We start from the raw sequence: 12,060 nt of genomic DNA on the forward strand, positions 1-12,060 counted from the left end.
AATTTTATTAGTAGAAAAAAATAAATAAATCATTTTAAAGTATTTATAATTTAAATTACTTAAAAGAATTTATTAATTTAAAAAAAATGCTGTAATTTTGGAAGGAAAAAAGGAGTACTTTTTTATTTTTATAATCACACAATCATTTAATACTGAAAATTTTCTGGAATAATATTGGAAGAAACGCGTACATGACACGTGGCCAAAGCCTCAAAGGTGACCGTTGCTGTAGAAAGACCCTTAAAAATTGCCTACCTATTTTTTTCAGATCTAAAACTACTAAGTTCCAGAAAAGGTACAACTTCTATTGCATGATACACAAATCAACAATGCAATAAAGCTTTTAATTTGAATCTTTTTTTCTGGTAAAAGTAGAATTCATACAGATTCCAATTACGCTTCCGAATATTGTAATGAGGTTGATTATCTTAAATCCAACGGACAGATTTTCTAGCCGTTGATTTCAAATATAATGGCCACCTTCATACACACTTGTCTTCACTTCTTCTCTTTGATCTTTCTTGCCAGTTTGTTTCTGTAGATTTCATGGCCGTTTTCTAAATTAAATGCTCTTAGTTTGCATTCTAGGGTTCGTCGATTTGTGGGTTTCTTGACGGATTAGAGATATATCATCACCAAAGATCTTCAAAGTTGGGTTCTTAATTTGTTTATCAATGGAGATTTCAGTTGAGAATAATCCAGCTTTGATGAATCCCACAAATAAGCAAGGTTAATATTCATCGTTTTTGCTAGATCCAGATTTTCCGGCAGCTTCTTCCATGTTTGAATTTTGAAATCTGTAGATTTGAATCGAAATCTGAGCATGTTATTTGAACTGGGTTGAATTCTCGTTTAATTTTTATGCCGATTATGTTTCTTGTGGTTATTTAGGTAAAGAAGAGGTTATGGGTTGCCGGAAATTTGGTGCTGAAATAGGTCATAACCGGAGAGCATTGAGTGTTATCAATCAGAACTTAGGTGGCGGTGGCGGTGGTGGTGGCTGCCGGAGAGGAGCTCAGCCACACCCTTGTGTAGCTAACAAGAGAGCTTTATCACAGTATGTTTTATTTATTTTATTATTAATTTTCTTTATTGATATTAAATTAAGCATTCAAGTTGATATTTAATTTCAAACCTATTAATTTCATATTTTCAAAGTTTCTAATGGATTTTTTTGTGAAAAAAAAATCAATGGATTTGGCTCTTAAAGTCAAATTTGGAATTCTATTTTGGTTATTTGATATATTTGTATAATATTTACTAACATTCCAATTTGATTTTGTTTCTAAAAAAGGAAACTTGCTGCAGATATTGCCAACAAGAAACAGTGTTTTCCAGAGGTATCATATTCATCTCAATCTCTCAACCATGTTGACTTTTTTTCTAATTTGGTAAAGGTTTTGACTTTTGATTTGAAATCATTTACTAGGAGATTAAGAGGTCCAGTTCCAATGCATCAAATGAGGGTTTTGGTGTATGGGAAGAAGATCAAGATCAAGATGAACCTGTGCCCATGTTTTTGGAAACATCAGAAACAGTTGTGGATCAAAGGGATCATCATATGGTATTTGTCTGAGTTGGAATCATTTGAGAACAGTCTATTTTTACGAGACACGTGATATCAAAAAATAACACTGAACCTTCACAACAAAACACTCTAAAGTTTCACGGTCTTTTTGCCGTTAGGGTTTGGTGTTTCTTGTACATTTTTTACCGTGAAGGTGTTCAGTCTTCTTTTATGATCTCACGAAAACAAGCTCGTCTCACTTGAACCCAATCCTTGTCGTATGGTGTTTGACTTTAGATTCTTTTGATATCATTAGTTTGACTTTTATGAAATTTGATAGGAGGAAGTTGAGATGGAGGATCCCGTTGTTGATATCGATATCTCCGATGACAGAAACCACCTTGCTGTGACCGAGTATGTCGAAGATCTTTATGCTCATTATAGAAGGATGGAGGTATATATATGATCTTAATGCTAAAAATGGAAAGTTTTGATTTCTTTTATTTGATTTTGAATTAATTATGTAATTGCCCTACTAGATTCTATTGGGAACTTGTATTTTTTTTTTCACCATTCTAAATGACAACCATTTTGAGAATTTTGACACAAAAGGCCAAACCTATGTGCATCACTTGACTTTCTTCTTGATGCTAATAATGGAAAGTTTTGGTTTCTTTAATTTGATTTTGTAACCCATCAAAAAAAGAATTCCCATAGCACTTTATCAACTTTAGCAATGATCGCGAAAATGGCATTTACGCGTCAACATTTCACAAGTAACGCTTTGACAACTTGCGAAATTACTACTTTATGAATATTGTAGTATTCATGAAAGTGGATTTCGCACGTTGCTAAAGTGGTGCTTGCGAAATTTGATGGATTTTCCCATGTAGATGACTTTCTTGATGTTTAAAATGGAAACATTTACTTGAATCGAAATTCGATTTCTTTGCAGAATTGTAGCTTGGTCTCACCAGACTACATGACACAACAATTTGACATTAATGAGAAGATGAGAGCTATACTAATCGACTGGCTAATCGAGGTAACGTGATTTCTTGGTTAAAAATCGAGTTCCAAATTTGTGAATTCGCCATCGATTAAAGTTTGAATTTGATTTACATGACGATATCGGATCGTACCCTAAAAGGGTTTTCAATTTTCGTTACTAACATACGACAATTTAACAAATATCGACAGGTGCACCACAAGTTTGACCTCCAACCCGAAACACTGTTTTTAACAGTTAACCTCATAGACAGATTCTTGGCTAAACAATCTGTAATTAGAAAGAACTTACAATTAGTTGGTTTGGTTGCCATGCTATTGGCTTGTAAATACGAAGAAGTTTCGGTTCCCATCATCGAAGATTTGGTTTTCATCTCGGACAAAGCTTACTCCAGGTGTCAAATTCTTGAAATGGTACGTACCATAAAGTGAACACCTTTCATTCATTCTGATCTTATTTATATTCACATGTGAATGAACCTGATTTTGATCTTATTCATCCACAAATGCAGGAAAAACTGATGTTGAACACATTAGAATTCAACATGTCGTTACCAACAGCGTATGTGTTCATGAAAAGATTCTTAAAAGCCGCTCAATCGGAATCAAAACTTGACCAAACGTCGTTTTTCCTAATCGAGCTTTGTCTCGTGGAATACGAGACGCTTAAATTCCCGCCATCGTTCTTGGCGGCCGCCGCCGTATACACGGCTCAATGCAGTCTTTATGGGATGAAACACTGGTCGAAAACATGTGAATGGCATACTAACTATTCTGAAGATCAACTTCTGTAAGTAAATTATTTTTAGAAAGTTTTCAAGTGATTATAGATTCATGGGTCTATTCTTAATGAGTTGACTTCTGAAATTTACTTGGTTTGACTTTCTATTTTAGGGAATGTTCAAGAATGATTGTGGGGTACCACCAAAAGGCATCGACAGGGAGATTGACTGGTGTTTACAGGAAATATAACACATCAAAGTTCGGTTACGCAGCAAAACGTGATCCACCAAGTTTCTTGTTCCAGAGCAACAATTCATAAAAAAAAAGTAAAACGTTGTTACAGTAACTTGTACAATATGGATTGGAACAAGTATGTTGCTCTGGATTTCTCAGTTTTAGCTCTGGAAAATGACCTTTCAGCAACTTCCTTCGTTGCCCTTGTGGGTGGTTCTTGTGTGTTGACTTTTTTTTTTTCAGTTAGTTTGACTTTGTTTTCTTCATTGTGAACATATTTCTCTATGGGTTTGATGTTTTGTGATTTCTTAACAATAATCAAAAGATTATACCAAAATTTATATATGAGTTTCGTTATTACGTGTTTTATGACGATAAAAATAAATACAGAAAGTAATATATACGAATACAGATTCATATAATACGAATTTTTTATAAGATTTTAAGTATCTGTTTTACGGTTCTTACTTGATGACTTTGAAGAATTAAACAACGTCATTAAATGGTAACGTTGAGTAACAAACACTTGTCGAGTTGAAAATTAATCTGGAAATGGTATAGTTATTTAAGTCTCTCGGCGGCGGCAAATCGTTAGACGCCCAATGTCTGAGGTTCCCTAAAAACCGATTCCTCTGGAGATTGATTATACGTATGAATTGCTAAGTTCGACAGAGTTCAGAGCTTTTTATTTTGTTAAATGATTTTACTGATCATAAAAACTATTGAACTTTGAAGAAGGTTTTAGAGATTTATTGAAGTATCCAAAGAGTAACAGTTCGTATGACCACTGTTTTTATCTCTGTAAAATTATATTTGCATCGTTTTTTTATTTCAGACTAATCATTTATATTTAATTAATTTGATTAGTATCTAGATAGGTTAATAAAGGGCAAATTGCATGAAAAAATAACGTATTTTAACTTGATTCATATTTTTTATAACGTACTTTTAAAACTTTCATTTTGATACCTAATATGTAAGGTTTTAAACATTTAAGTACCCGGGTAACGGGTTGAAGACTAATTTTGGATTAAAAAGAAAGACTAATTTTAGATTGAAAAAATTCATGTCACTAACCACGTCAGCAAATAATACTGAATTGGATACCACATCAGCATGATAATCGGTTACCCGGGTACTTAAATGTTTAAAACTTTACATTTTATGTACCAAAATGAAAGTTTTGAAAATACGTTACCCAAAATAAGAATAAAGTTAAAGTACGTTACTTTTTCATGCAATTTGTCCATTAATAAAATATTTATATATTTGATTAGACATAATCTAGTATGATTCGTTTATAATCTAGCATTTACACAATTAATAGAAACACGTGCATCTCATGATTAGAGATGGACGAATTGAATCGGGAACGAGGACCACCCATTTGGGAGCAGTTACAAGAACTAAACCCAACATAACTGAGAATCAATCAAACCTTATTTATGAGTTGAAAACTGATTAAGAAACAGTTTTGAAAATGACCTAATCAGACCGAGATTGGATGATCACTTTGCACTGGTCAAATAAATGAATTAAAAACCCGTTTTAGACCAAATTTTATGAGCGAAACTTAAAAAAATAACGACTAGTTTCCTTTTATGATTTTTTTAAAGGCTTTTTTTGCGCCACCAGATAGTTTGTCGGGTTTTATTATAAAAAGTGAATTATTGTGCTTTAGTATAAATAGTGAGTGTATATGTTATATATTTTCACATATTTTTCTCAAACTTTCTTGCAGTCTGATTTCCGGGTTCTCAATTTCCGTACTCTCGTAAATTTATATTTTTTAAGCTTTACCATTCAACATGTCGATACAACGTATCACAATATGAATACAAATCACATCTCAACTGAAAAAGACAAACCAATAAGTCGTACCATCTTATAACGTGGTGTACTCCAAAATCCAAATGTTAGTTGCACCACCAATTTTGTTAGTATCTGGTGGTGGTATCTAGAAATTTAGGTGACTGGGGTTCCTTAGAGATATAAAAAATCCTAAATCGAATGACTCATCCAAAAACGGTTTCGGGTTATTCGGTTTACGGGTTAAAGTGTTCGGTTAATCAAATAAGGTAAGTTTTGGTTTCGATTATTTTGTTTACCGCATAGGTTAACAGAGTAACAAATTATACTATTAGTTAATGTATATAATTTCCTTTCAGATGAATTGATTTGAGCATATAAAAATTTAATGTTAGGTGAATTGATTTATGTTTAAACTAAAAAACAAGAAATTGAGATATATTCAGCAAAACCATGGCCTAACGTTATCATTGTAGCATGGTTGTAAGAACTAGCGGTAACAAGATGTGAGGATAACGACAGTTAAACGAGGGAGTGGACGGTTTCGTCATAATGGATTGGATCACTGTGGGGAACCGTAAAAATTAGGGGTGTTCATCCAACCCGCTCACACCGCACCGCAAAACGCGGTTTAGAACTTTCGTGGTGCGGTTTGTGGTTTGCATTTTGACCAAACCGCACTATGCGGTACAATTTGCGGTTTTGAGTTATCAAACAGTAGTTCAAACCGCACTACACCGCATATTTTGTATATTTTTTAATTTTACATAACACACACACACACACATATATATATATATATATATATATATAATTTATTATTTATGTAAGATTTTTGGACTTTGAGTTTAATCTAGCATGACAATTGACAATATTAATAATGTGAATCCGCCCCCCTGTAGTTTTGCTAATGTGAATCCGCCCCCTGGTAGTTTTGTTAATGTGAATCCGCCCCTGGTAGTATCATATGTTTAATGTGGTCGTGTAAAGTTGCTTATTAAAATGTGATGGAACCATAAAAATGTTACATAACATATTTAAAATTATATGGGCCTGGTTTGGGCTTTACTGTTCATCCTAGATCTTAATAATCATTGTTTGGCCATTGTGTTTTTTTGATATGAGTTGAAGGGTGGAAGGCTGGAACCGGTCCGACGGTCCATAACCGGTTACGATATTATTCCATCGAAAACAAGGCTCGGTCCGGGACGAGGTATGGGATCGATCCGGGACCGGGCTGATATTTTTTTAATGTATTTTTAAATATACTTTTTAAGTGTATTTGGTTGAAGATCAAAATATATTTTAATGTATTTGATTGACGCAGTTATTATAAAAACGTATTTGTTAGTATATTTGATTGACCAAATTCTTCAAAAAAATATTATATTAAAAATCAATTTTAGAAAAAAAAAATTAAGTGGGGCTGATTTGGGCCAGCCCGAAATCGAGACCGGTTCTCATAATCAGCCTCGTACACCTTAACTGGATCAAGACTAAGACCAATTATGAGATCACTGTTAAGAGGTGTAGGGTGTATCGTTGCACCGATAAAGTGTATATGGATGGTTTTGGGCATAGGATTAGGTCTTTAGTGAAAGTATTTTCTAAGTAACGATTGTTTTTTAAAAGATGATAAAGTCTGAAGTCTTATTTCATTTCTAATTAATAAGATGTGATGTTGAAATCTGAATCAATAAGAGTGTTTGTTTGTTTTGTAGACTGATTGCTGTCTGAATTTGTTTAAATTATTTATTTTACCGATCAGAAAATTATAATGTTAAATTTATACAATTTCACATATTTATTTATCATCAGTATGAAATTTATATTTAATTATATAATTAGCATTCATTTAAACAACAACATGTTATTAGCGGTATTTAACACATTTAAATCCTATTAAAATAAACCAACTGAGCAACATGAGGATCGATTTGGTAATGATCAATTGAGAGAAATATAAAATTACAACATGTTATTAGCGGTTTTTAACACATTTATTTTTCTGTTTTGAATACAGTTTTCCAACAGATTTTATCTGTCTTTCCAAAAGAACATATAAAATGCTTGGATATTTATTACATACAAAAAACGGTTTTGGCATTTACAACTACAAAATTCTAGAACATGACATTTGCGACATAATCGATGCATCTACGTAAAATGTTTTCATAACACTGAAAATATTTTAATGGGTATATACTACGCAACGAGGTTTTTATTATCACCCTGATAATTAATGGTAGCAACAAAGTTACAAGAATATGAATTTGGTCATCTGCAGATATATGCAGTTTAAGAAATGAAATTACTTAAATGATTAGAGATATATCGAACGGTTTTATATGCATAATGACTATAAATCCTTTAATAAACACGACCATCGTTGAAAATTTACTCGATGTATTAAAATCTTCGAAATCAATTGTTTTTAGAATGAAAAACAATATTTTATTAAAATTCATTAAATATTTTAATAATTTAATGATGTAGTAATATTGAAAATTGAAAAACAATTATAATTCAATGTATTTTTAAAAAAAAAATTAAAGAGCATGTTGAAGATATATGGTCGGGGTTGGGTTTACGTGAGACGAGTTTGTTTTCGTAAGACACGTAAGACCACTTTTATACACTTGAAACTTCACAGCAAAACCATGTGAAGGTAAAAAAAAAAGAGTCAAACTTTCACAACATTTTGCTGTAAAGTTTTTAGTATAAGAAAGTGGTCTTACGGGTCTCATAAAAACAGGTTGGTCTCATGTGGTCTCAAGTTTATATGATCAAAGATGATATATAATTTTTAATTGATATCTGTAATTAAATAATATAAAAAAAAACATAACAATTATTTTTATCTTCTTGAGGATTTTAAAATTAAAATTGTAAAATTATTAAGTAAATATTTGTTTAATCCAAAAACTCTTGTCCGTTTCGTGTAATTTAAAAACGAGGTGGTTGAGTGGGTTTTATTTAATCATATGCCACGTGTCAGTTGCAAATAAATATGAGCCCGCACTTTTTGAAGTTTCCGGTCTCCAACAACCAAAGTTCAGCCTTCAGCGTATGATTATTCAGACAGCGTTCTCGTTGAAACCAAAAAGTTTATTCATCGGAAGTTTACTTGTTCAATAAGACATGTTTTGGGAAACTTGTATTTTCATTGTAGTTTTAAAATATGATATTAACATGATTTAAACTTGGGTCCAGAGTGTAAGAAAAATTTGTGTTCTCATTGTAGTTTTAAAATATGTACGGTGACACACAACAAATTAATATGGTGATACTTTTCACTACACTATACTTTTTTGTAATAAGGCAGATGAATAGTACGGTGGCATGTGTCATTGTATGATCTACATTGGTTTGTTTTCCTACTTTCTTTTGATTATACTTCTGATTAATATCAACGGTTACTTTCTCTGTTCCATAATAAATGTTTAAATTATCATTTTAGTCTGTCTAAAAGTAAGTATTCATTTTCAAAAGTAAATTTATATTTTCCTATTATATTGATTAAGAACATTTCCCTTTCTCTATAATTAATAAAATTGTTATTTTATTATTATTATTTAATAAAAATTAATTACATATCATTAATTAATATTAATTTCAAATTATTGATTAATATTAAATTTTAATTACTAAATAAATTAAATTTAAAAATTTTCATCACTATTGTTTATTAATTGTTTAGAATTATTAATAATTTTATTAGTTATTTATATATTTTTATTATTTAATATTAGAAATGTACTCACGTAATACACAGTGAGATACATTTCAGTTTTAATGTTTTATTTTATTATTTGTCTCTGTTGATTTTGTAATACAATTTTGTATGTTTATAAAAAAGACGATAATGTTTTTATATTTGGATAAAATATAAATTTGAAAATAATATATCGAAATTAGCAATTTAAAAGTTCTCGTTCTTTTTGTATAATTTTTTAGTATAATTTAATTTAGATTTAATAACGAAATAATTTATTTTAGGTTCAATAATGTAATATTTTTTATAAATATAATAATTATGTTTTCTGTTAGAACTTAATGATTATTTTAATTATATTTTATAATTTTTATAATTAAAATGAGATATTTATTATGTATTTGATTGTGTTTATCCGTTAGTTATATGAATTCAAACACATATACTCATACACTATTTACTTGTAATCTTGAATTTTAAGTAATATGTTTTTATTAAATAGTATCTGATACATTAAAAATGATTTTTAAGAGTTTAACTCAAATACTTTATAATACAGTATTCAATCGTCGAAAAAAAAATATAACAATTTTAAAATTTTATTTATAAATTATATAAAAGTTAAAGTTATATTTATTTTGTTTCATAATTAAAAAAAACTTTGATAATTATTTATAATAAAATATTTAATTTCATTATTTCCTTTTGAGAAATGATTGGTTTATAAGATATGTAAGGTTGACCAACTTTGTGTTTATTTACATTACTAGAAAGATACTTGCACAATACTACGAGATACATCTTTATTTTAATGTTTTATTTTATTTTTTGTCTCTGGTGATATAATACCACTTTTATGTGATTTTGAGAAAGACAATGTTTTTACATTTGAATAAAAATAAATTTGAATATATCATAGAAACTTGAAAAATTACATGGATATTAATATCAAATTAACTATTAAAAGCTTCTTTTATACAATTTCTTTAATTTAATTTTTTATTATAATTTAATTTAGGTCTAATAGCAAAGTAATTTATTTTTGAGTTACCAATATAACTTTTATAAAGATAATGATTATGTTATAACTCAATGATTATCCTAATTATATTTTAGATTTTTTATATTTAAATGAGATGTTTATCCTATATTTGATTATGTTAATCTGCAGTTAGTTATACGAATTTAAAAGTTGAGCTTTAATAAGTTGTACTTACGCACAATTTACTCGTAATCTTAAATTTTAAGTAATATACATTAATAAACAGTACTTCATGCATAAAGAATAATTTTTAAAAGTTTTGTTATATGCTTTATAATATAGTATAGATATGTAATGATTATTTAAATCGTCTAATGTAGATATATTCTAAGAATCGTACTTGATTATACAAATCCAAAACTTATTATATACAAAATAAATCGAGTGAATTACACTGGTGGTCCTTGTGATTTGTTCAAATTTTGGATTTGGTCCCTAAAACAAACTATCTACACTGGTGGTCCATAAGTTTTCAATTTCATAACACCCAAGGTCCTTGGAATTAACACCGTCAGTTTTTACAATAGTTAGAAGGGACAAATCGGTATTTGGGTAAACCATAGGGACCAAAAGTGTAATTCAAGATCATTTTCTTTTTACTTCTTCCATTTGTCTTTTTTGTCTTCTTCAACCACCTCTCCACCCGGAACTCTGCCTAGTTGGAACCCGACAACTCCTCGGACCTCCCCATTGCGTAAATGTGATAAGATAGCGACCACCCTTTTCTTCACGAGGTTTCGTCAGGCAAAACGTCATCGTTAGTCGCATGTTTCCCGTCAATGGCCACCGGTTGGTAAAGTCTCATGCTTTCGCAGAGAGAAGCATGAGTGTAAACCATGTCTTTCATTTGGTCGTGAATGAGGTTTTCTGATTTCTCTTTGATTTCTTTAAGGATCGATTATAAGGTTCTTGTAGATCAACTAGAAGAACCATGTTAACAGGCTAATAGGAAGCTAATGATGACATCAGCAACGAAATTTTCATTGGAGTGATCGAAGTTCAAAAACCTGGACAGTAGACCAACCAAGTCGATGGATGATTTTTGCTCCAGTTATCAAACGCAAATCTCTAAAGGATATCTTGGAAGTCAAGAACAATGGGTCCGGTAGTGATGAAGCTGGCCAAGATGGGTAGAAGATGGTCATTTAGCTCAGTGTCCACCATTGGCGAGAGTAGATCAAAGGCATTGTTTCTGCCTCTCTTGCCTTTCGGGTAAAGATGAAAAGCTGGTTTTCAGTATGTGTTGTACGGCAATGGTTTTGCAGTGAAGACATTGACACAGCCAAGGAGGCGGTGGTTTACGACCGTCTTAATAGGGCTGTTGTTGACAACGTCCGACGTCCACCGGATGAAAACATTTAAAAATAAAGGTTGTAATAATAAGTAAGGATGCTATATAAAACAATTTTCACAGTATAAATTTGTAACTAAAACTGTCACATCAACAATAATGTACATGTGAACGTGACATAACATAACAACCTATTAACTTGTGTCATGTCATCGAAGTTCAAATTACAAGGTTACACATTGCTACAATGAATAAAATATTCAAAGTACAAGACCCTAATAAAAATATTTTAAATTACATTGTTATAGTAAGAAAAATTGAAAGTACAATACTATAATATATATTTTTTATAAAAGTAGGTTGATATTTCATGTATTTAACTCGGTTTAAAAAAACCTCAATAAAAATAAGCAAATACTTTTCCTTTTTAGAATTAAAAGATCTACATTGTTTGCAACTCCGATCAACATTCCAAAAATAGTATACCTGATAAATTAACATAATTATAATACTATAGTTTACTTGGTTTGGTTATTTAAAGAGCCTTTATGGCTGTACAAAACGGATCGTTGAATTTTTCGACATGTTAAATATTGTATTTTTTAAGTAAGATTAAAAAATGAATAACTGATATAAAATGTAGCAATGTGGGTTTTAAATTAAAAAAATATAAATTTTTAATTTACTAATTTAATTTATTTCACATTGTTTTATTATAATTTATATCTAAA

General features: G+C 30.2%; 1 protein-coding gene across 1 annotated transcript; it reads left to right on the forward strand.

Moving 5' to 3' along the window:
* Positions 1-674: 674 nt before the first annotated feature.
* LOC112525832 (G2/mitotic-specific cyclin-2-like) lies at positions 675-3,784 on the forward strand. The gene is made up of 9 exons (XM_025136118.1): positions 675-729; positions 892-1,057; positions 1,295-1,340; positions 1,430-1,564; positions 1,848-1,961; positions 2,463-2,552; positions 2,708-2,929; positions 3,028-3,305; positions 3,410-3,784. The coding sequence occupies exons 1-9, from the start codon at positions 675-677 to the stop codon at positions 3,555-3,557; spliced, it is 1,254 nt and encodes a 417-aa protein (XP_024991886.1). The 3' UTR covers positions 3,558-3,784.
* The last annotated feature ends 8,276 nt before the right edge of the window (positions 3,785-12,060 follow it).

This window comes from Cynara cardunculus (assembly GCF_001531365.2).
Source record: "Cynara cardunculus var. scolymus isolate 2C chromosome LG 1, CcrdV1, whole genome shotgun sequence".
NCBI lineage: Eukaryota > Viridiplantae > Streptophyta > Magnoliopsida > Asterales > Asteraceae > Cynara > Cynara cardunculus.